This window comes from Phoca vitulina, unplaced genomic scaffold (genome assembly GCF_004348235.1).
Source record: "Phoca vitulina isolate PV1807 unplaced genomic scaffold, GSC_HSeal_1.0 scaffold8, whole genome shotgun sequence".
NCBI lineage: Eukaryota > Metazoa > Chordata > Mammalia > Carnivora > Phocidae > Phoca > Phoca vitulina.
Window position 1 is genome coordinate 43,145,157 of NW_022589711.1, and position 25,932 is coordinate 43,171,088.

The 25,932-nt window shown below is 32.6% G+C and overlaps 1 protein-coding gene across 1 annotated transcript in view; it reads left to right on the forward strand.

The window, feature by feature from the left end:
- The window catches only part of STXBP5L (syntaxin binding protein 5 like), a 432,652-nt gene that overhangs the window by 214,989 nt on the left and 191,731 nt on the right, over positions 1–25,932 (forward strand). Inside the window, exons 8-10 of the mRNA XM_032406647.1 lie at positions 1,213–1,296; positions 6,080–6,203; positions 23,093–23,171. Coding sequence (XP_032262538.1) covers positions 1,213–1,296; positions 6,080–6,203; positions 23,093–23,171 — 287 coding nt within the window. The remainder of the gene's footprint in view (positions 1–1,212; positions 1,297–6,079; positions 6,204–23,092; positions 23,172–25,932) is intronic.

Sequence of the window (25,932 nt, forward strand, 5' to 3'; positions counted from 1 at the left end):
TAGAAGTTGAATCACTATGTTGTACACCTGAAACTAATATAGCATTCTGGATCAACTATACTCAAAAAAATTTTTAGTTAAAAAATAAAGATAAAAAATAATAAAAATAAAATCTTTAAATATGTTATAGCTTCAAAAATATACATTGATTTCATGACCTGTTGAAATTTTTAAATTTCCTGTTAAAACTAGCTCATTTAGTTTTGTCATTTTTTTGTGTCCTGTTATAAAATGTTGAGGTAACTGATTAGGTCTCAGGATGCTGTATAGGAGTAGCTTATAACCACCACTCTATTTTCTATTTTTACCACTAGTGTTTTGGAATTATTGAAACATTTTTATGCACAGTATAAGAATTTTCATCAGAGAAATACTACTAATGGATTTCAAGAAAATCATCTGAAAGCAGATTCATGGGCAATATTATCATTATTTGAACACTGGCCTCTTCTTATCCTTTCTGTTTTTTTTTTAAACTAATGATAGAGTAAATTTAACAAAATATAACTACAAATTATAAGTCAGAATTATATGATATAAAAATCGTCAGCATGGCTAGCAGTATTTCACTGAGTCTTGAATATGATCATCTATTAATCATTATCTGTTCTCAAATACTTCTATTTTAAAATGAAACCATGTATTTTATTGTCTTATTTATTGATTTATAAATATCGACCATTTTTAATGATGTGAATCTCTAGAATACCTTGTGAACTTCTGAGGGTTCATAAATCACCAGTTTAAAATATGGACATAAGTCAAAGAGAAAATAGGACTTGATATAAAGAAATTAGAAGCCAAATTTGTGGCCATACTTTTTAAGTGCATAGGACTGAATTGCATATACATTGGTTATTAAACTTATCCCATTTCATCCTTTATTTCATCTTCATTTTCTATCCCATTTTTCTTTTGTTCCAATTTTTCTTATTTATTTTTGCATTCATATATATATATATACATGTTTCCTCAATTTCTCTTGGAAATTGGGAGTGAGGACGATTTCATTGGTAAATATTTATTGAAGTAGAGTTTATTTGCCATTTTTTTAAAATGTAGGAAATCTATATTCAGGTTCTGGAAAAATTGGCATTCTAAATAAAATTGTATTATGTGATATGATTTTACTTTATTGTATTAACATTAAACTTTATTCGGAGCAAGTTAAAATTGTTAGAATTAAAAAATGATTATTCTAATGTTTTCCAGCTGCTGATAGGTTATGAAAATGGTACTGTAGTATTCTGGGACTTGAAGTCTAAAAGAGCAGAACTAAGAGTTTATTATGATGAGGTAAGTGACTTCTACTGAAATATTTTAAAAGAGTATTATGACTTTGTGCCTGTTTTCTACTTGTAAGCTTTGTATATTACCAATATTTTTATCATTAACTGGGTCTGACCCAGTGTCTCATACTGCGTGTTGGCATTTGCCCAAGTTCCAACTCTGGATCGTTCTCCTGAATGAGAATTCTGCCTTGATTGACTATTTTTGGGCCCTTTCTGGCATCTTAATATACATTGATGCTTATTACTTATCCTTTTCCTTCCATTAGGTTACATGGTTATTATGTCTTGCCTCATTATCCTTAAGATCTCTAAAACATTATTCACACCTTTCTTAGAAAATTCTTTTTCTGTGGCAGACCTCTTTTAAGAGGTCAGTTCGAAAGGCCTTATCTCAGAATAAAGATTGATTTTGTAAATAGTAATACTTAATAATAAGGGTAAGATCTTAAAGTGAGTTTTATTGTACATAGTTGAGATTTGGTTAGGTTTTTACTTTAGTTGTTCCAAGGTTGATTCTAGGCCATTAAGGATATCCCCCTTCAGAAGAAGTTAATGTGAAGATAGCCTGGGGCAAAAAGTGAAAAAGGGTAATTACCTCTTATAGTTTTGGGAATAAAGGTGATCATGTAAGCTCTAAATTCAATTTTAAAAATGGTGGAGTAGGGAGAGAGAGGAAGAAAATACAGTCAATAATCATTGTCTGGTATCACCTGCACTTATATGAGAAGAATGCAGAATTTAAGGCAACACTGATATAAATAGAAAGAAAAAATTTTTAAAAAACAACACATTACTTTGTGTGCTACCTCCCATCCCCTCATAACAGTTGACTTTTTCAGTTTTGGTGCTTAAAGATATATGCCTTCGGGTATCTCATAGCTATACACACCCCCAATTCATTTCTTAATAGTTCTGGCAAACTAAGATTTTATGGTATATATAAGATACTTCTCGTAGTGACAAAGAGTTCAGGGGTAAATGATATAGCAACTGGGTAATTTGGTCATTGGTGAAAAATACTGTCTGGCAGGTGATGTCTTACAATTATGCTCTTTGTGATGAACTTCTAGGGCATTTTGAATCATAAGGAAAGAAGGTCCTGGGAAGCTAAGCTAGATTTTTCTTTTATTAAATATACAAAGTACAAAGATGATATTAGATTCCTCTCTCAAAGCTAGTAGCTAGATAAGAGTACAAATATTATCTGAGTATTTAGCTAGTTGGAAATAGAGTAGGTCATCTAAAAAGGAAATCCAGAGGTTTTTTTAACCTAAAACATTGTAGAAGAAAGACTTCTAATCTTAAAAAGTGAGCAAAAATAATTTTGCAATGAAGTGTTTAAATAAGCATTAGCAATGTTTAAGTCGAGTACTACACTATATCTACTTTATACCTAGAAATAATTTTAAATATTGACTTATACATGTATATATGCGTGTAATCTATTTACTTTGATGCATAGTTATATATCCTATCATTTTAATGGAGATAGTTATATACATTATTTTACTGCCAAACTTTTAAAACTTTCCTTAGCACTTTACCTCTGATATTTAGAAATAATTCTTAATACTATTATGAAGTGGTTTCTAATAAGTTATCAAAGATCTCTTGATTACTATACATAGTGATCCCGTCATAGTCTTTTAAGTTCCTCATTAAACCTGTGTCTTTACATCAGCCCCTCCTTCCTAAAATGGTTTCTTCCCTTGTTTTTGTCTTTCTACCTCACTTTTCACCCTTCCTTTCTCTATCACTGATTCTTTCCTTACTTTCCTTTAAATTATAGATACTCTTCAGGATTTTATGTCTTCACCCTCTTCATTTCACCTCCAGTTTACATTTATATCTTCTCCCATCATTTCAAATATTAATTTTATTCTAATAAATTTAAAATCCTTGGATCTCTCACCCTTACCTTTCTCCTGACCTCTTGATCTGTGTATCTAAAAATCTGTTGCATAAGCCCAGATAAATATCTCATTGGCACTGAATTTACACTTCAAGACCTAAACCTTGTTCTGTGTTCTCTTTTTCAGTTTTAAAATTTTGATTATTTATTTGTTTGTAACCCTCAGAGTCATATTTGATCCTTTCTCCTCTATATATCATATGCTATCAGTTTTATAGTCTCTTAATTCTGTTTTTATGTTGTCTTTCATTCATTTCTTCTTTTTTCATTCCCACATTCAATTGTCTAGTCTAGGTTGTTATATTTTTCCTAAAAGACTATGGTAGCCTTTTAACTAATTGCTTTTCCTCTGATATCTTACCTTTTCAGTATATCTTTCACTAATAAGATTATCATTTTAAGCCATAGGTCATGTAATTCTCTACCTCAGAACCTTTGAATGGCTCCCAATTATCAACAATACAAAGGCTTTATTACTTTACATGAGATTCAAGGCCCTGATGTTATTTTTCCCTTTAGTTTAATGCAGTGTATCCTTCTGTACACTCCTCACACTTCAGACATATTACTATCTCCAAAACGTATTATTTATTTCCTACCTTCAAGCCTTTGCTCCAGCTAATTCCTCACCATAAACTCCCTTCTTTCCTCTTTTGTGTATCAAAATCCTATTCAACTGTAGCCACTGTAAAACTATTTCAACTACCAAAGTAGCCCCTTGAATAGCCATGGGTGAATTGAAAGTTTTGTTTTGTAAATCCAAGATAATTTTCACAAATAACTACATGAATTTACATATTAGCTGTGAAAGTTTTATTTTATTACATTAATATTTCTAAATAATCTCTCACAGAGAAAACTCTCAGAGTTTGATATGAGGGTAGCCTTTTAATTCCTTCACTAGATGCTGTTTTTCCTTTTTTCATATTGGTACCCAGCTTTTTAGGTTTCCTTTCTCTTTTTTGTTTTGGAGAACCTCGATCACAGCCGCTGAGTTGACCAACCAGCTAGTGTTTTATCTTCCACATTTTGTTTTCTATCTTTTAAAATTCTTCTTGAATTAGTTGTATTTGTGTGTTTTTTTTTTTAGTAAACCCTTAAAGTTGTTTTTTAAGAAAGGGGTAAGGTATAATGAAATTAAAAGAATTGGATGGTTATCCATTAAATCTATTCAAATGCCAGCTCTTCAGTAATACTCTGACACTCTCTAATAACAAGCTGGTTTTATATGCTTACTCTTTTGTACAATAAGTATATTTCTTTTATGGTACTTATTTTGCTTTTGTGTTGTAGCTGTTATTTTTCTATTTGTCTTCTCTAGTAGGTAGAAATTCAGTAAGATAGGAAGAAGGGTTAGGGCTGGAGACTCTCTCTCTGCCCATACCATTCATAGCAAAGCAGTCTGAGAGAACTTTAAATTGACTGAGGTTCATCAAGTTAACACATAGAAGAAGCCTGAAGTGGCATTTCCCTTGAGCCACCTACAAAAGTGAGAATAAGCAAATAAGAAGATGACAAGTGTTTTCTTTCTGTCTCTACTGAACCCTGGCAAAAAAAAAAAAAAAAAAAAAAGTCTTTACCTAGTAATAAAGACCAGAGTGAGAGAAAACATAAGCCCAGGGTTTCATGTTATCTGTTTCATTTAATTAAATCTTACTTATCTTGAGATACAGCTCATATCCTACATCCTTTATGATATGTCTAATGATTACTCTAGCCATCAATTATCTGTAACTCTAATAATACTTCTTATTTAGAAAACAAATAATAGTTTTAAACACATATCTTAGGTTAGTATATCGTATATATATATATAAACAAATGTTAGAAGTTCCAAAAAATAACAATTATTAATTAATATTCATTTATTTCAGTCTTCCCTATTTTGCAGTTTTGAAAGTTCCTTTAAGTAAAGGGTAATGTTGTATATATCTGTTCAGCTTTTATGTCTACTAGGGCTTCTCTCATTGTGATTAACACATTATTGAAAGGCTATATAAACTTTATGATTTAGAAAGAATACAAGGTGTGGAAATATGTGATGACATTAATTATTCATTCAACAGATATTGAGTATCTACTTCATGCAAGGCACTGTGCTACCACTGGGAATAAAACAATATATGAAAATGGAATAATTACTTTTAAATTTTATGTAATTCAAATCTTCAGAGTAAACTTATAAAAAAGTTTTGAATCTTCTTGCTTAAACCCTAAATTGCCAAGTTAATTTAAAAATATATGTTAGGGGCAATATGGTAAAATGATTGAGAATATGGGTTTTGTAGTTAGATAGACATTGGCTTTGAATTGTGTGACCTGAGCACATATATCAGTTTCTGTAGGCCTATTTCACCATGTGCAAATTGGAAAAAATAATACCTGCTTTATAAAATTAATAGAGTTAATATCGGTACTTTGCCAAGGGGTCTGGCACATAGTAAGCCCTCAGCTGGTAGCTCTTAGTGTAAATTGTTATTTAAATTGGCGACTTTAAGTGGAAGTAAGCCTCTACCTTTCCAGAAATTATCTTCTGATAACCTTGCTTTTACTTCTATATAAATAATTTTTCAAAGGATCATATAGGATACAGGGAGGACATAGAATTTACAACAAAAAGCTCTAGGCTATAATGATATTATGAAATGTACTTAACTTTTCTTTATCTCAGGAGATGAGTTTTTATAGTCTTCTATAAGCCTATAGAGGATTGAAGCCAAAGATAGTATCATCTGGGTCAGAACAATTATGTATGTTTCTTAAGTATTGTTGCTATAATAATTTTATCTCAGAATATTTTTCCTTTGGAATATAGAATGCTATAACATATCAACTTTTTTCACCCTCTACTTGTTTTTAATTGCTATTTCATTAGGCTATCCATTCAATTGACTGGCATCATGAGGGCAAACAATTCATGTGCAGCCATTCAGATGGTAGCTTGACCTTATGGAACCTGAAAAGCCCAAGTCGTCCCTTCCAGACCACAATTCCACATGGTAAGGTGTATGCTTTCAAAAGAAATAAACTGAAAGTACAGTGCCTTGACTTGACGTACAACAGGTGGTATCAGTGTGTTTGGAAGAAAGTGATAGGATGTAGCTTCTGATTCTAAATACCTCTTTGTATCTCCTTCAGATCCCCACATTTTACCCCAAACTTTCTGTACTTCCCCTCTCCCTGTTTATCCACTTTCCTACTTTGTGATACTTATATATAGACCTTTCCAACCAAAAATTGGATAATGTATGATTGATGTATCTGAAGGAGTCTTCAGGGTTAAGGAGGTAGTGAGAATGACATTATATAGATCTGACTTTCAGACCTAATTCCTATACTGTTTTGGCATTTTCTAGATTCTCTCATTTATTTCCATTTCTACTATTTGATTCCACCAAATATGAGAACTATGGTTTTTACTGTGTATTGTATTTCTTATCTTCCTTATCAAAAGGAAGTATTTAAGGTTTATGTTCTACCTGTCTACCTAACTGAAAAAAATAAAAAGTTCAAATGAATGAATATCTTTTATTCAGATGATCATATTATTTCTGAGAATATTAGTGGTAATCTGAGTTCCATATTTTCCTCTTACCATTGGTTTTTTGTAAGAATAGAGAGGTCAAAACCTAGCAGTTAATCAAACACATTCTATTTTATAATTTCTGAGCACTTATTGTAGTATCACATTTATAAAATTTAGTATTATGTTTTTTATAATTGGTGACGCATAAATCACAAGATGAAATTATTCCAACTTGTGTTGGTCTGCCCTTTTTTGTACCATGCCCTTTTTTGTTGCATGCTCCACCTTCAAATGTTTAAATTATTACAACATTTAACCTAGCAGCTTTAGAGATTACTTTGCTTTTACACACTTAGTGTAAAGATGCTTCATGTAAAGATTGCCATTATGGAAACCTTGGATAGGTATTTGCTATACATCCCACTCAGATAGAATTATTTGTTTCTATGATGAGTTTAGTTCCTCTGTCCACCCCCTACCCCCATTCCTTATGCCTTTTATTTGTATGTGTATTATATGATTTATTCATAAATTTTCTACTTCTATTCTTCTCAACAGTCAACTTCTATACAAGTTCTTTTTGGCTTGATTGGATATTTGATACTTTCATATGTTTCACCATATCCATATTTATCAGTTTGGGTTGTTTTCTATACACTTGACCCTTGAACAATGTGGGGGATGGGGCACTGATCCTCATGCAGTTGAAAATTCACATATAACTTTTGACTCCTCCAGAGTCAACAGCCTACTGTTCACTAGAAGCCTTACTGATAAACATAGTCAATTAACACATATTTTGTATGTTATGTGTCATATACTGTATTCTTACAATTAAGTAAGCTAGAAAAAAGAAAATATTATTAAGAAAATAATAGGAAGAAAAAATACATTTACAGTACTATATTTATTTTAAAAAATCTATTCATTTGAATTAGTATTTTTGTATTCTTTGGCTAAATACCTAGTAATGTAACAGCTGGATTGTAGGGTAGTTCTATTTTTAACTTTTCGAGGAAACTCCATATTGCTTTCCAGAGTAGCTTGTACACCTGAAACTAATATTACACTGTATGTTAACTAACTAGAATTTGAATAAAAACTTAAAAAACTATGTATAGGTGGACCCATACAGTTCAAACCCATGCTGTTCAAGGGTCAACTGTAATTCTGTTTTCCTGTTGAAAGAGATGAAATTCTGTTCACAGGTTGTTGAAAACATCAGCATCTGTGTCTCATAATATATACAGCAGATTAAATTCCTGCTGCCTCATGATGATTTGAAGCAAATATCAGTGATTTTGACATATTCTTCAGGTTCATTCTGTTACATTTCATTTCAGCTATTTTTATTTTAGAAAATAAAAATTTCTCTAAGTAGTACTTTAGCTGTATCCTATAAGTTTTGATATTAATTTTATTAAAAATGTGTAATATTCATTAATATTTAGTTTGAGGTATTTTCTAATTTCTATTATAATTTTCCATAGACCTATGAGTTAGACATTTGTTTTCTAATTTCTAAAAAATATGTTTTGTTATAGATTTTTAAATTAACTGTAGTCAGAGAACATGGCATGATACTAGTTCTACAAAATTTACTGTGATTTGCTTTAAATTAGACATACACAATTAATTGCCATGAAGTTCCAATTATGCTTGAGAAGAATGTACATTTCCTGTTACGCAAAGGTCAAACTTGAAATTGTGTTTTCTTTGTACTATAAATCTTTGCTTAGTTTTTTTTTTAAGATAGCTGCTATTTTTTTATTTAAATTCAATTAGCCAAGGTATAAGTACATCATTAGTTTTTGATATAATGTTCAATGATTCATTAGTTCAGTCTAACACCCAGTGCTCATCATATCACGTGCCCTCTTCAATGCCCATCACCCAGTTACCCCTTCCCCCACCCACCTCCCTTTCTGCAACCCTCAGTTTGTTTCCCAGAGTCAAGATTCTCTTATGGTTCGTCTCCCTCCCTGATTTTTTATTGTTTGATTTTTCAATTTTGAGAGAGATAAGTTAAAATCTCTATTACTCTGGATTTTTCCCTGAAATTTTGTTCATTCCTGTTTTATATACTTTTTAAATCAAGTAGGTCAAGGTGGTTGATAGCATTAATCAAATCCTTGGATTTTACTGATATTTGACTAGTGCTATCAATTTCTGAAAGTGGTATTAAAATTTCCTAACAATTGTAGAATTATCTACTTTTCACTTTATTTGGTCTTTTTGTTTCATGTATTTTTGAGGCTTAATTGTTAGGCATCCATTAGGTTTTCCATAGAGAGCATATAGTCAGGTCTTTTTTATTCAGTTTTATAACATTTAGTTGGAGTGTTCAGTCTATTAATATTAAATGTAATTACTGATGGAAATGGATTTAAGTATACCAAGTTACTGTTTGTTTTCTGTTGGTCCGGTCTTTTTTTGTTGTTGTTCCCTTTTTCTCCCCTTTTTGCCTCTGGATTATTTGAAAGTTTTTATTAGAATTCCATTTTAATTTACGTTTAGGCATTTTATCTTCAGACCTTTTATTTTGGTCAGTTACTCTAGGGATTATAGTATACTTCCCTAACTTTTCAGTCTATTAGAGTTAACATTGGAGCACTTCACAAAAAAATGTAGAAGCTTCATAATCCTATATATTTATTTACTTTTATTTACTTTTGCAGTAGTTATATGTATTACTTCTAAATACATTGTTATAATTTTTGCTTTAAGTAGTCTTAAGTATTTTTTAATTAGAAGGAATATATTCTTTTGTGTTTTATAATTTCTCTTAATATAATTTTATATTTATGAATTTTTATGATTTCATTTGTTCCTGAAGATACAGGAATATCACTTATCATTTCACTTAGCTTTCCTTTAAAAATTCCTCTTTTTTGCTTTTATTCTTGAGGGACATTTTTGCTGGATGTAGATTTCTGAGTTCACAGTTTGTATGTGTGTATGTTGTTTTTAAGTTGCTACACACTTTAAAAATATTCCACTATTTTCTGGTTTACATAGTTTCTGAGTGAGAAATGTGTGGTGTTTTGACTTTTGGTTCCCCTGTGTATAATGTGTCATTTTCCCCTGGCTACTTTCAAAATTTTGTAACTTTTATTTCCAACAATTTGACTATGATATGCCTAGTTTGTTTTCTTCAAGTTCATTCTATTTAGGGTTCTACTGAGCTACAGAGCTTCTTACATTTAGAAATTTGTATCTTTCATAAAATTGGGGAAAATTTCAGCTTTTTATTTTTTCAAATATGTTTTTCTGCTCCAACCTCTCTCTACCTCTCTTTCTGGGACACCAGTTACCTGACTGGTAGAATTTTTGGTATTGTCTCACATGTTTCTGAGCCTCTCTTTTTTTGTTGTTGTTAATCATTTTTTTCTCTGAATTTCAAGTTGGATAATTCACATTGATCTATCATCAATTTAACTGCCTTTTTCCTCTGTAATTTTCATTCAGCTATTGAACCCTTAAGTTATTTTTATTTCAGATATTTATTCCACTTGCTACCTTTTTATATTTTCTATTTTTCTGAAGAGATTTCCTCTTTTCGTTATGAGTCCTTTCCTTCCTTTTCTCTTTCCCTTCCCCTTTCCCTTTCCACATTGAGCTTAGTTATAATTGCTGCTTTAAATCTTTGTTTGATGATACCAAAATCTGCTTCGCCTTGATGTTGGCCTCTGTTCATAAGAATGGCTCACATTTTTCTGCTTCTTCACATATCTAATAATTGGAAATGTATATTATGGATATTATGTTGTATATACTATAGAATATATACTTTTGTTACCCAATTCCTCCCTAGCCATATGTCTTCTAAACTGGGGAACCATATCTAGATTATTTTTCTACAAATCAATATTTTCTATACTACAAAAGTAGGCTTTGTCTGAAACTCAGATTATTGAACAGTAGTGGGAAAAGAGGGAGGGTGACCACAGACGAGTTTACTTTAGTACCTATTTCACTTGAGATTAGCACTGTGGTGACATTGCCCTTGTTGTAGCTGGTTTTCACTAGTATTAGAGACATTATTTTTCTTTCACAGTAAATTTTAATGGTTTCAAATACTTATTCTTCAATTATAATGCCTTCAGCTAAACACACACATACACACACACATGCAATCTACACACATGATCTTAAACCAAATCCCATGTAATACTTAATAGTGACATTGTTGTTCAGAAACAGGACAGAGATGTCAACAATTATCACTGTTATTTAACATTTTCCTGAAAATATTATCCAATGTATTTAGACTTGAAAAGGAAATATGATATTTAAAAGTTTAGAGAGTTCAAAATTATAATTACTTTTTTGGTAATGTAATTGCACAACTAAAAAATAAAAACTAATTAGGAATACTATTGAGTATAACATGAGAACTCTATACAAAACAAAATACAATGGGTGGATAAAACCATTTAAAAAAATAGCATCCATAAAAATACCTGGATGTAAACCTTAAAATAACAGTGAGGTATTATTTCTGCTAAAGGACATAAAGAAGACTGAATAATGAAAAAATACCCTATGTCTGCATGGGTAGATTCATTATTATAAAGATGTTAGCTCCCCCCATATTAATTCAAAATTCACTTTGTTCCCAAGAAAAATAACAGGTTTTAAAAATTAGACAAGCTTATGTGCAGCAAAAATAAACATGAAAATAGGAAAAAATATTTGAACAAGGAGTAATGGTCAATTATAGGCAGTTTGGAAGGTTAGATGCCCTAAACAATTCTTGCTGAAATAAATACTTACTGAAATGAAATAAATTTATTTTTTAATATGTCATTGAGCTAACAACCACAAAAACAAGGTAAACTAAGATCCCAAAAAACATTGTTAAACTAGAAATGCTGAGAGATAAATGGTAAAGATAGAATTTGTATTTTTTTAAAAGATAGTGTTTATTGATTTGAAAGAAAGAGAGAGTAAGCGTGAGCAGAGGGTGGAGGGGGGAGAGGCGGGGCAGAGAGAGAGGGAGAAGCAAACTCCCCACTGAGCATGGAGCCTGACATGAGGGCCTCATCCTAGGACCCTGAGATCATGACCTGAGCCGTAGTCAGACGCTTAACTGACTGAGCCACACAGGCACCCCTTGTCTGCAGTTTTATGCTACACTTCAGAGAACTTAAACTTCTATTAAAAAAATACAAATTTATTGAAATATAATTCTCAGTTCACTAAAGTGTACAATTCAATGGTTTTAGTATATTCAGAGTTATGCAACCATCAACACAATCTAATTTTAGAATATTTTTGTCATCCCCAAAAGAAATGCCATACTCATTAATAGTCATCCCATCCCTACTCCTCCAGCATTATTAGGCAACCACTGGCCTTCTTCTGTCTCTATAGATTTGACTGTTCTGGACATTTCATATAAATAAACTCATACTAAATGTGGTCTTTCATGACTGGTTTTTTTCACCTAGCATAATGTTTTCAAGGTTCATCCATGTCATAGCAAGTCTAACTATTTCTGGTGAATAATATTCCATTGTGTAGATATACCGCTTTTATCTACTCATCACTTAATGGACATTTGAGTTGTTCTTATATTTTGATTATTCTGAATTATTCTGCTGTGAATGTTTATGTACAACTTTTGTGCCAGCATATATTTTCATTTCTCTTTGGTATATATCCAAGAATGGAATTACCGGATCATATGACAACTCATATTTAACATTTTAAGGAACTGCCAAATTGTATTCCAGAGTCCTCAGGCTTTTACATACTCACAAGCAATATTAGGTTTCCAACTTCTCCACATCTTTATCAACATTTGTTAATATCTATCTTTTATTATAGCCATCCTAGTAGATATGCAGTAATAGCTCCTTGTAGTTTTGATTGGCATTTCCCTAATGAATAAAGATATTGAATATCTGTTCATGTGCTTATTTTCATTTCTAATATTCTTTGGAGAAAGTTGATTGAGTTCCTTTGCCCATTTACAAATTGGGTTTTTTTTTTAATTTAATTTAATTTTATTGTTATGTTAGTCACCATACAGTACGAAAACAATGAATCATGGAACACTACATCAAAAACTAATGGTGTACTGTATGGTGACAAACTGGGTTTTTTAAAATTATTATTATGGAGTTGTAGCAGTTCATTATATAGTCAACCCTTGAACAACACAGGATTTGGGATGCTTACCCTCTGTGTAGTAGAAAATTCACATATAACTTTTTTTTAATTGAAGTATAATTAACATACAATATTATATTAGTTTCAGGTGTACAGCATAGAGATTCAACAACCCTATATGTTATGCTGTGCTTACCACAGTAAGTGAAGTTATCATCCATCACCGTACAAAGTTATTACAATATTATTGACTATATTCCCTTTGTTATACTTTTCATCTTCATATTTATTTTATAACTAGAAGTTTGTACCTCTTAATCTTTTTTTATCTATTTCACCTATCCCCCACCCAACTCCCCTATGCTCCCCATCAGTTCTCTGTATTTCAATCTGGGTTTGAAATACCATATGAAGTCATATGGTATTTGCCTTTCTCTGTCTGACATTTCACTCAGTATAATACTGTCTAGGTCTATCCACATTGTCACAAATGGCAAGATATGATTTTTTTTGTGGTTGAGCAATATTCCATTGTGTGTGTGTGTGTGTATGTGTGTACACACAAAATCTTCTTTATCCATTCATCTATGGATGAACACTTCCATTTTTTTTTTGGCTACTGTAAATAATGCTGCAATAAACATGGGGTGCATATATCTTTTTGAATTAGTGTTTTTGTTTTCTTTGGGCAAATACTGAGTAGTGGGACTACTGGATTATATGATATTTCTATTTTTAATTCTTTGAGACATCTCCATGCTGTTTTCCATGGTGGCTGCACCAGTTTACATTCCCACCAACAGTGCACTAGGGTCTCTTTCCCTCCACATCCTTGTTATTTCTTGTCTTTTTTATTCTAACCATTTTGACAGGTGTAAGGTAACATCTTATTGTGGTTTTGATATGCATTTCTCTGAAAAGTGATGTTGGCTATCTGTATGTCTTCTTTGGAAAACGGACTATTCAAGTCCTCTGCCCATATTTCAATCAGATTGGGGTTTTTTTTGGTGTCAAGTTGTATAAATTCTTTATATATTTTGGATATTAACCCTTATCAGATATATCATTTACAAATATCTTCTCCCATTCAGTAAGTTGCCTTGTCATTTTGTTGGTGGTTTCCTTCAATGTACAGAAGCCTTTCATTTTGGTGTGGTCCCAATAATTTATTTTTGCTTTTGTTTCTCTTACCTAAGGAGATGTACCTAGAAAAATGTTGGTAAAGCCAATGTCAAAGAGACTACTGCCTATATTTTCTTCTAGGAGTTTTATGGTTTGGGGTCTCATATTTAGGACTTTAATCCATTTTGAGTTTATTTTGTTTATGGTATAAGAAAATGGTACAGTTTTATTCTTTTGCATGCTGCTGTTAAGTTTTCCTAACATCATTTTTGGAGACTGTCTTTTCCCCATTGGATATTCTTGCCTCCTTTGCCATAGATTAACCGACTATATAAGCATGGGTTTATTTCTGGGCATTCAATTCTGTTCGATTGGACTGTGTGTCTCTTTTTGTGCCAGTACCAGACTGTTTTGATTACTACAGCTTTGTAGTAAATCTTGAAATCTGGAATTGTGATACTTCCAGCTTTGTTCTTTCTCAAGATTGCTTTGGCAAGTCAGGGTCTTTTGTGGTTTGATACAAATTTTAGGATTATTTGTTCTAGTTTTGTGAAAAATGCTGTTGGCATTTTGATAGGGATCATTGAATTTGTCAATTGCTTTGGGTAGTATGGACATTTTAATGATATTCTTTCAATCCATGAGCAGGGGATACCTTTACATTTGTTTTCATCTTTAATTTCTTTCATCATGTTTTATAGTTTTCAGAGTACAGGCCTTTCACCTCCTTGGTTACATTTATCCCTAGGTATTTCATACTTTTCAGTCCAATTGTAAGTGGAATTGTATTTATTTATTTATTTTTCTGCTACTTCATTATTTGTGTATAGAAATGCAACAAATACTTGTATATTAATTTTGTGCCCTGCAACATTACTAAATTCATTTATTACTTCTAATAATTTTTTGGTGGAGGCTTAGGATTTTCTGTCATGGCATCTGCAAATACTGACAGTTTTACTTCTCCCTTCCCAGTTTGGATGCCTTTTATTTCTTCTTATTGTCTGATTGCTGCAGCTAGGACTTCCAGTACTGTGTTAAAAAGTGGCAAGAGTAGACAGCCTTGTCTTGTTCCTGATCTTAAAAGAAAAGCTTTCAGTTCTTCACCATTGAGTATGATGTTACCTGTGGTTTTTGTTTTATATTGATTTTATAATGTTTAGGTATGTTCCCTCTAAACTCATTTTATTAAGAGTTTTCATCATGAATGGATGTTGAAATTTATCAAATAATTTTTGTGCATCTATTGAGATGATCATATCATGTTTATCCTTCATTTTGTTAGTGTGATATATCATATCACATTATTTGCAAATATTGAACCATCCTTGCATCCCTGGAATAAATTTCACTTGATTGTGGTGACTGATCCTTTTAATATATTGTTGAATGCAGCTTGTTAATATTTTGTTGAGTTTTGCATCTGTGTCCATCAGGGATCTTGCCCTATAGTTTTCTTCTTTGTAATGTCTTTGTCTGGTTTTATTATCAAGATATGGCTGACTTCATAGAATGTATTTAGAAGTTTCCCTTTTTCTTCTTTCTTTTGGAATAGTTTGAGAAGAGATATTAACTCTTCTTCAAATGTTTGGTAGAATTCACCTGTGACTCAATCTGGATGTGGACTTTTGTTTATTGGAAGTTTTTTTGATTATCTGTTGAATTTCATGACTAGTAATTGATCTGTTTAGATTTTCTATTCCTTCCTGATTCAGTTTTGTAAATTTCTATGTTTCTAGGAATTTATTCATTTCAAGTTTGTCCACTTTATTGACATATAATTTTTGTGGTAGTTTCTTAGAATCTTCTGTATTCCTTCAATTTCAGCTGTTATTTCTCCTCTTTAATTTCTGATTTTATTTATTTGGATCTACCCTTTTTTTGGTTTTGATGAGTCTGACTAAAGGTTTATCAATTTTATTTATCCTTTCAAAGAAACAACTTTTAGTTTCATTGATTTTTCTGTTGATTTTTTAGTCTTATTTCATTTATTTCTGCTGTTATCTTTATTATTCTCTTCCTTTTACTAACTTTGGGCTTTGTTCTTATTTTCTAGTCCTTTTAGGTGTAGGATTAGATTGTTTATTGGAGATTATTTTTGTTTCTTGAGGTAGGCCTGTATTGCTCTAAATTTCCCACTTAGAACTGTTTTCACTGCATCAAAGATTTGGACCACTGTTTTTTCATTTTTATTCCTCTACATTTTTCTTTTTAGAGAGAGCAAGCATGAGTGAGGAGTAGGGGTAGAGGGAGAGGGAGACTGAGAATTCCCAACAGGCTCCATACCCAGGACAAAGACCAGTGCGAGGGCCAATCTCATAACCCTGAGATCATGACCTGAGCCAAAATTGAGTCTGATGCTTAACCAACTGAGCCGTCCTGGTGCCCCCATGTATTCTTTAATTTTCTATTTGATTTCTTCATTGACCCATTGGTTGTTAGTAATATGTTGGTAGTCTCCTTGTGTTTAGGTTTTTCCATTTCTTTTTTCTTGTGATTGTCTTGTGGTTTCATATTGTTGTGGTCAAAAAGGATGTTTGATATGATTTCAGCAATCTTACATTTATTGAGACTTGTCTTGTGGCCTAACATGTGATCTATCCTGGAGAATGTTTCACGTATACTTGAACAGAATGTGTATTCTGTTGTTTTGGGATGGAATGTTCTGCATATTTCTGTTAAGTTATTCAAAGACACAAAGACACCATTTCCTTATTGCTTTTCTGCCTAATCTATCCATTGATGTAAGTGGTGTGTTATAGACCTCTACTATTATTGTATTGCTGTCAATTTCTCCCTTTATGTGTGTTAATATTTTTGTTTTATGTTTTTGGTGCTCCAATGTTGGCTACATAGATATTTACAATTGTTATATCCTCTTGTTGTATTAACCCCTTTATCATTGTATAGTCCCCTTGTCTCTTGTTACAGTTTTTGTTTTAAAGTCTATTTTGTTTGATATAAGTATTGTTACCCCATTTTGGTTTTTTTTCACTTTCATTTACATCATCTTTTTCCATCCTTTCACTTTAAGTCTGTATGTGTCTTTAGGTCTGAAGTGAGTCTTTTGTAGGCCACATATAGATGGTTTGATATTGTATTTTTATTTATTCCACCACCCTATGTCTTTTGATGAAGGCATTAGACCATTTACATTTAAAGTAATTATTGTACTGTTGACATTTTGTCAATTGTTTTCTGGTGATTTTTGTAGTTCTCTTTTCATTTCTTTTTCTCTTGCTCCTTTGTAATCAGTATCTTTCTTTAGTGTTATGATTGGTTTTCTTTCTCTTTATTTCTTGTGTATGAATTATAGGTTTTTGGTTTGTGGTTACTGTGAGTTTCATATATAACATTCTAAGTATATAGAAGTATATGTTAATTTGATGGTCATTTAAGTGTGAATACATTCTAAAATAACTTTATTTCTCCTTCACATTTTATGTATATCTTATCATAATTACATCTTTTTATTTTGTGTACCCCTTAACTAATTTCTTAGATATAATTAACTGTATTATTTTTTTCTTTTAACCTCAAACTAGCTTTATAAGTGATTGCTCTATTATCTTTACTTAATGACATTTTTTTTCCTTTTGTGATTTTCTTCTAGTTTTGGCCTTCTCTTTTCCACTTAAAGAAGTTCCTTTAACACTTATTGTAAGGCCAGTTTAGTGGTGATGACCCTTTAACTTTTCTTTGGGAAATTCTTATTTCTCCTTCAATTCTGAATGATAACCTGCTGGATAGAGTATTCTTGGTTGTAGGTTTTTTCTCTTTTCAGCACTTTGAATATATCATGCCACTCCATTCTGGCCTGCAAAGTTTCTGTTGAAAAATCACTTGATAGCTTTATGGGACTACCTTTGCACATAACTATTTGCTTTTCTCTTGCTGCTTTTAAAATTCTATCTTTAATCTTTCTTTTTCCTTTTTTTATTTCAATTTTTATTTAAATTCTAGTTCATTAACATAAATGTAAAATTGGTTTCAGGTGTAGAATTTAATGATTCATCACTTACATATAACACTCAGTGCTCATCACAAGTGCCCTCCTTAATACCCATCACCCATTTAGCCCATCCTTCACCCACCTCCCTCCATCAACCTTCAGTTTGTTTTCTATAGTTAAGAGTCTTATGGTTTGCCTACCCCCTCTTTTTTTCCCTATGTTCATCTATTTTGTTTCTTAAAATACACATATGAGTGAAATCATATGTTATTTGTCTTTCTCTGACTTCTTTTGCTTAGCATTAATACATTCTAGCTCCATCCAAGTCATTGCAAATGGCAAGATTTCATTCTTTGTGATGGCCGAGTAATATTCCATTGTGTGTGTGTGTGTGTATACACACATACCATATCTTCTTTATCCATCGGTCAATGAAACTTGGGTTCTTTCCATAATTTGGCTATTGTTGATAATGCTGCTATAAACATCAGGGTGCATATGTCCCTTTGAATCAGTACTTTTGTATCCTTTGGGTGAATACATAATAGGTCATAGGGTCCTAGGGTAGTTCATTTTTAACTTTTTGAGGAACAGCCATATTATTGTTCACAGTGGCTGCACCAGTTTGTATTACCACCAACAGTGTAGGAGGATTCTCTTATTTCCTGTGTTGTTAATTTTAGTCATTCTGACAGGTGTGAGGTGGTATCTCACTGTGGTTTTAATTGGCATTTCCCTGATGATAAGTGATGTTGAGCATCTTTTCATGTGTTAGCCATCTGGATGTTTTCTTTGGAAAATGTCTATTCATGTCTTCTGCCCATTTCTTAACTGGATTATTTGTTTTTTGGGTGTTGAGCTTGATAATTTCTTTATAGATTTTGGATACTAATCCTTTATCAGATATATCATTTGCAAATATCTTCTCCCATTTCACAGGTTGTCTTTTAGTTTTGTTGATTGTTTCCTTCACTGTGCAGAATCTTTTTATCTTGATGAAGCCCCAATAATTCATTTTTGCTTTTGTTTCCCTGGCCTCCCTAGTAAGAATTTGCTTCAGTTGAGGCCAAAGAGGTTGCTGCCTGTATTCTCCTCTAGGATTTTGATGGTTTCCTGTCTCACATTTAGGTCTTTATCTTTAATCTTGTACATATTTAATTATTATGTGTCATGGTGTGGACCTCCTTAGATTAATCTTGTTTGGAACTTTGCTTTCTGAGCCTGGATGTCTGTTTCCTCCCCCAGGTTATTGAAGTTTTCAGCTATCACTTTTTTCAAATAAGTTTTGTGCCCTTTTCTCTCTCTTCTCCTTCTGAGATGCCTATAATGAGAATGTTTGTTTACTTGATGTTGTCCAAGGTAGTCCTTAATCTATGCTCATTTTTTACAATTATTTTTTTCTTTTTTGCTGCTCAGGCTGGGTGTTTTCCATTACCCTGTCTTTCAGATCACTTCTGCACCTTCTAATCTACTGTTGATTACCTCTAGTGGATTTTCCATTTCAGTTATGGTATTCTTCAACACTAATGATGGTTTTTTATATATTTAATCTCATATTAAAGTTCTCACTGAGTTCATCCTCTCTTTTCTCCAGTCCATTGAGCATCTTTATGACCATTACTTTTGAACTCTATCAGGTAGGTTGCTTATCTTTGTTTCATTTAGTTCTTTTTCTGAGGCTTTGTCTTGTTCTTTCATTTGGAACATATTCTTCTGTCTCCTTATTTTACTTGACTTTCTTTGTTTCTGTGAGTTAGGTGCAACAGCTACTTCTTCTAAATTTGAAGGAATGATCTTGTGTATTGTCATCCCCTGTGTAGACTGTATGTGCCTGGTGACTTTGGTTGGTTATTTGGAGCAGTGGCTGTTGTGTACTATGGGTCATGGGGCACTCTGTGCTGGGAAATCTGGTGGTATGGATGAAACTGAAATGGGTATGGGCCAGGGTGGTCCTAGGGTCTCCACACAGAGAGTGACATGCCAGGACAGCTGAAGTGGGTGTAAGCTGTGTTGGGGGGCTGGAATCCTGGGACTCTACACAGAGTGCACCCTGGCAGGATGGCTGAAGCCAAAGTGGGTACAAGCTGGGATGTCCTGGGGCTCTCCACACAAAGAACACCCAAGCAGGATAGTTAAACCTGAAGTGGGTGCCAGGCAGGGTTGGGAATGGGGGCATCCTTGGGCTCTCCATGCATAAGGTGCCCTGGCAGGATGGCTAAAACTGATGTTAGTGCAAGTTGGGGTGTCCCAGAGTGATTCACACAGGGGGAACCCTGGTGGGGAGGCTGGAAATGAGGCAGAGTGTGACCCATGGGTTCCCAGTGTGCTCCATGCAGAGGAAGCCCTAGTGGAGAAGCTAGAGCCAAAGTGGGCATGGACCAGGGGTTTCTGGAGTGCTCCATGCAAGGGGTGCCTGGTGAATTGTCTGGAGTCAACATTATATGGGCCTGGAGTATTCTGGAGTGCTTTGCACATGTGTCACTTTGGCAAAAAGGCTTGAGCTGTAGTGAGCACTGACAAGGAGTGTTCCAGTGTGCACTGCACTGGGGCTGTCTTGGTGGGATGGCTGGGGCTGGTGTGAGCTAGGGGCCCAGGGATATTGAGGTGGTGGGCTAGCTAAGGTGACTGGATCCTGCTCTTTTTCATGCTATCAAGGTGGAGAGGGGAATGTAAATCATGGTGCTTGCCAGGCTGGAGAAAGTTTCAGCAGCTCCCTCACCATTTGGTGAAGTTCTAGGGGTTGACCTTTTATATGGTAGTTGCTCTTCTAAACTGTGGCTTTTTTTCAGTGACCCAGGCCATCAACGGCTGGCATGGGCTAGGGGCCCAAGGCTTGCTGAGGTGGGAGGCCAACTATGGCACCTGGACCCTGCTCCCATCTTCATTTTCAAGGTGGAGGGGGGATCATAAACAGTGGTGCTTGCCAGCCCGCCAGCCTTAAGAACCTTTCAGCCCCTCCCATTTGGCTGGTTCCATTATATTCTAGTTGCCCTTTAAACCGTGACTTTTTTCTATGCCCCAGAACAGATGTGTCTGCTCATGGTTCCTTAGTCCTGTCCCTCCCCACTGTAGTTCACAGTGTTGGGGTTAGAGTTTCCCTTTGTTACTGTGTCTCCCTCTCTTGTGCTGTCTCTTTGTGGTCTCTATCTTTTGTTGTGCAGAAGCTGTTCAATGGGCTCTCAGTTCTTCTTCAGGAGGAATTGCTCTATTAGTAGGTGTAGATTTGGTGTGTCTATGGAGGGGGTGAGTTCAGGGTCTTCCTATGTCACCATCTTGGACCAGAACTCCCAAGTTCTATCTTTTAATGCTTAATCTAGCTTCTAGAAAATCATCTGCAAAAATCTGTAAATTTTTCTATCATAAAGTGAAACCATAATATTCTTAACTCCTACTTCATGTACTCCTACTATTCTCAACACTTCAAGTTTATCAATCACTTATTTGTTTATGGTACCTCATATTGTCAGTTTTATATATGCTTTGCTTAAACTAGTAAATTTTAAGTTTCCTAGTGGTCAGTTAGTTCTTTTTACTATGCCATTTAGTATAGTACTTTGAACATAAAGAGTAGCAATCAATGCAATTTTTATAACAATTTTTTACATAACATATAAACATATTTCAATTATTGACAGGCAATGAACATAATCAAAGTTGAAAACCTTCAGCCAAAAATTAATTATTGGAGTTGGAAATTGAAGTAAATCATTAATTAATTAATTAATTTAGGTATTATTCCTTTTTACTGTAATTAGTGGATAATACTAATGTGCACTGATTGAAAAATTGTAATTGCTCACACACACACACACATATATATAAACAACAGCAAATATACTGTCTTGATTTGATTAATACCTTGGCAATTATTAGAGAAGAAATGGATCAAAAATATATCAACTGAGGAAAATGGGTCTCTTTCCTTATTGTTATTTCCTTCAGTTCTCTCTGTTCCCACATGTTACCCAAACCAGGAATCACCAACCAGGTGTTTCTTACCCCTAAGACCACTGCTCAGAGTAAGTCCCTGAGCCAAAGTTCTCTCTTTGTAAGGCATCATGATCTACATATAATGTCAGTAATTCCTTTTTATATGTAATACAGATACTTTTAAATCTTTTTTACAGTGTGAATTATTATGACCAATATTTTATTATTGATTGCTTCTTTAGTTGACATAGGGTAAAAGAAAGAGAAAGCAAATTCAGAAAGCATGCCATGGAGCAGATAAGGTATGTTATATGCTGATACCCTGCCCTTTAAACAAATTAAATTATTTTGACATCCTATTTGGATTACGATTGTGCCATTCTGAAGCTATCCTGAAAATTTAAACTTAAATGCACATAAACGTCTATCTACATGATAGGTATCTGTGTCTATAAACAGTTGTGGCAATACAAGAATAAATAAGGGTACTTATTAAAATAAAAAAGAAACAAACGTATCACAAAAATGTCAATTTTATCAAAATGAGACATAGAATTATAAGCAAAATCACAACTGAAAGATGTTATATGCATAAGTAGCTTTACTTCCATTTCCTACTCTTTTTGATCATTTTTCAAAATCCGTGGAGTCTAAACAACATAACCTTTCCCTACAAGAAACTATTTTTATGCAAATACAGAACATTATTGAAATATACCATCTTTGTTCATTGTCTAATGGGCTTTCTATTAAATGAATTTGATGAAAATGCAATGATTTTGATAGTCTATCATAAGTTTTAAATGGCAAGTCTTTCTGCATGAGAAAAGGGTTTGCTTGTATCATAGATAAAATCTATAATGGGCCTAGTATGGATTTTCATAATTATGTATTTCATTATGCAGATAAGTATGCATGTGTATGTGTCTTTAATTCTAAAGTAATCTTAAAACTTAAATAATTAAAATAACTTTATATGAGACTAGATTTATACATGGAGAAAGTTTATGTTTGATAAGTTTACGAATATGATAAGTTTACAAATAACTTTATTGCTTATATAGCAGTCAGTTATTAGGATTCAACAAATATGTTAGGATGCATAGAATTGTATTTATCCTATTATGAAAAACACGTAATTACCTTATTTTTTCTTTATATTCTTTTAGTCAGACTTTTGAAGTTGTCATGGATGTGTAGAATTTAAATATGATTTAACAAAATCCTTTTTCTTTCTTTAGGAAAAAGTCAAAGAGAAGGAAGAAAATCTGAATCTTGTAAACCAATTCTTAAAGTAGAATACAAGACCTGTAGAAACAGGTATGCATTTTTTACTTTGGGTGATATGGGACAATATATAAGAAACAGACAAGAATGGCAAATAACCTTTAATAATCATGTATTACTTAAAGTTTCTTATAATTATATAAGTATATTAACTGGCTAAATCCTCTTCATTGATAATAACACTTCCTTATTGTTTAATAGGAGTATCTATGATATTATTATGAATATTATAATAGCAATTGCTAATTATTTTAACTTTCTATGAATATTCAGATGAGTATTATGTACATTAATTTTAACAATGTCGGGCTTTTGGGCCATGCACATTACAAGTAGCAATCATTTAATATTATTAAGCAGAAGCATACCTATTGGTATTGCACATGAAAGAATTAAATACATAACCAAGTCTCTGTACTTTAGGATTTCACATTCTGAACTTGGAAAGATTATAGTTAGTTGAAAAGATAAACAGTTATATATGTTAGCATAATAAAATAGTACTAAATTTTAAGATATAGAAAATTAAATTGAATAATAATATACAATAAAATTTTATCATGTATATATAGCAGCTTTATCCTATAAATCAAGAATGTTCTTTTCACTTACAATAATTATTAGTGGCAATATTCTCTTCTAGAATTACCATAATTACAAATCTTGCCTAAACTTTAATTTTATTTTAACTCTAAATTGGATAATTCTATGTTATATTACTTACATGTTCACACGGGAATGTATTCTCAGTATTATAGATGCATTTAATGTTTGTTTATACCTGCTCTTTGAAAGATTTAATAGTATAAAATAATGGCCATTTTTAATGTGTTAGTTCATATATATATATAAACTATCATATGGTATATATTTATATATATATTTTTATGTATATATTTTTACAATAGTTTATATATATACATATATATGTGTGTACATACACACAATAGATCAATACCTCCTTAGTCCAGCCGAATGTTACTAAACATAAGTAGTAAAAATGACCAGTTTTATATTACCATAATTAAAGTATTAAAACATTTTAAATTTAATTATTATGGATGGACACATTTTACATAGGTTATTATATATGTTTATATATGGAAACATTTTACATATATACATATATTGTTATTATGTACACATATTATTAGTTATTACTACTTAGTACACACTGTGCAACTTGTTTGGTGTACTAAAATGAAAGAGAATACTGCCTGCTTTTGAACCTGTTATAGTCTAGTAGGAGAAGTAAGGCCATAAACTAGTGGTTTCCATGTAACATGTGAGGTGCTTTTATAGAGATATGCTATGAGAGCACAACAAAAGGACACCTAACCCAGCCTAGAGAGAAAGGGGAAGAGAATGGTGAAGAGAGATCAGTAAATTTCTTCTTAGGAAAGAGGATACCTGAGATGGGCTTAAGGGATAATAGGACGGTGGCACACAAAAAGTAAGGAAAGGGTGAAGGTGAAGAGAAGATACTTTAGGAATCAGGAATTCAAGTCAAGGCAATGTAAAATAATTATTAAGATCCTTGGCATATGGGGTAAGACAGCTATGTGACCTTGAAATTTTTAATTAACTCTTTTAAACTTTAATTTCCTCATCAATTATACCTATCTCATTGTGATGTTTCTGAAGAATAAATGAAATTATGCATGAAGTTTGTAATGTCATAAGTTTGATGAGTGGCACATAGTGGATTTCTTGATAAAAAGAAGTTATTATTGTCATCATCAAAGCAATGATATTTCACATTATTGAAATTATTCCACTGATCCTAATTTAATGATTTATTCTAGTAATTGGTAACCCAATTTTGTATAGAAATAATTCTTCAGATTTCTAATGTGAAATAATTATATATTATTGATCATAATTACTGTCATCCCACTTACAGTGCACTTTAGTACATTGTGTGTGATTGTTGTGATTACTACTATATTAGAAAATTCACCTTTAAAAGCAGTGGTTCCAACTCTCAGAAACAAGGAGACTAAACAGCAGAGGAGCACCAAAGTTGAGTACTAAAAGGTATTGTGACAGTAAAATGGGCCATAGCTTGGAAGTGACAATAAATAGCTATATTTCTGCTCCATCTAGTGCACAGTAAACTTTGTGAAGTCAAAAATTGGGATGGCTGTGGCAGGAGCAAGAACTTTAAGAAGAGTTCTACCAAATATGCTGCAGCAATAGAGTCTCTTAAAGATTGCATAGGTAGCAGATGCAAGGGTATGTTTTCTGTTTTTATCTTAGATCAACCATTCACAAACTGGCTTTATATTTCTAGGGATAAACAACCATTCTGCTTAGGAATCATTGGTCTCCAATCACCAAATTGCTTATTGGTGCCCCAACACCAATGGCCTCTAGGCTTAATAAATTTGTTCTATTCAGAAAAAGGAATAATGATCTCTCTACCTGCTACCACTAACATTATCAAGTTTCTGTAATTAATAAAAATTACTTTTTGCTAGTCTTTTAATCCCTTTCTATCATGGCCACCTATTGATAGACTTCATATGTAAAGTTCTCTAAGCCTCAGCATATCCATCTGTTAAGTGAGAATAGTAGTAGTTTTCTCATTGGGATATCATAAGGATTCAATACAATAATGCAAGTAAACTTCTTCACACAATACCCAGAACATCATAAATACTCAACAAATGTTATTTTATTTTATTTTTTTTTTAAAGATTTTATTTATTTATTCATTTGAGAGAGCGAGAATGAGAGAAAGAGAGAGCACATGAGAGGGAGGAGGGTCAGAGGGAGAAGCAGACTCCCTGCT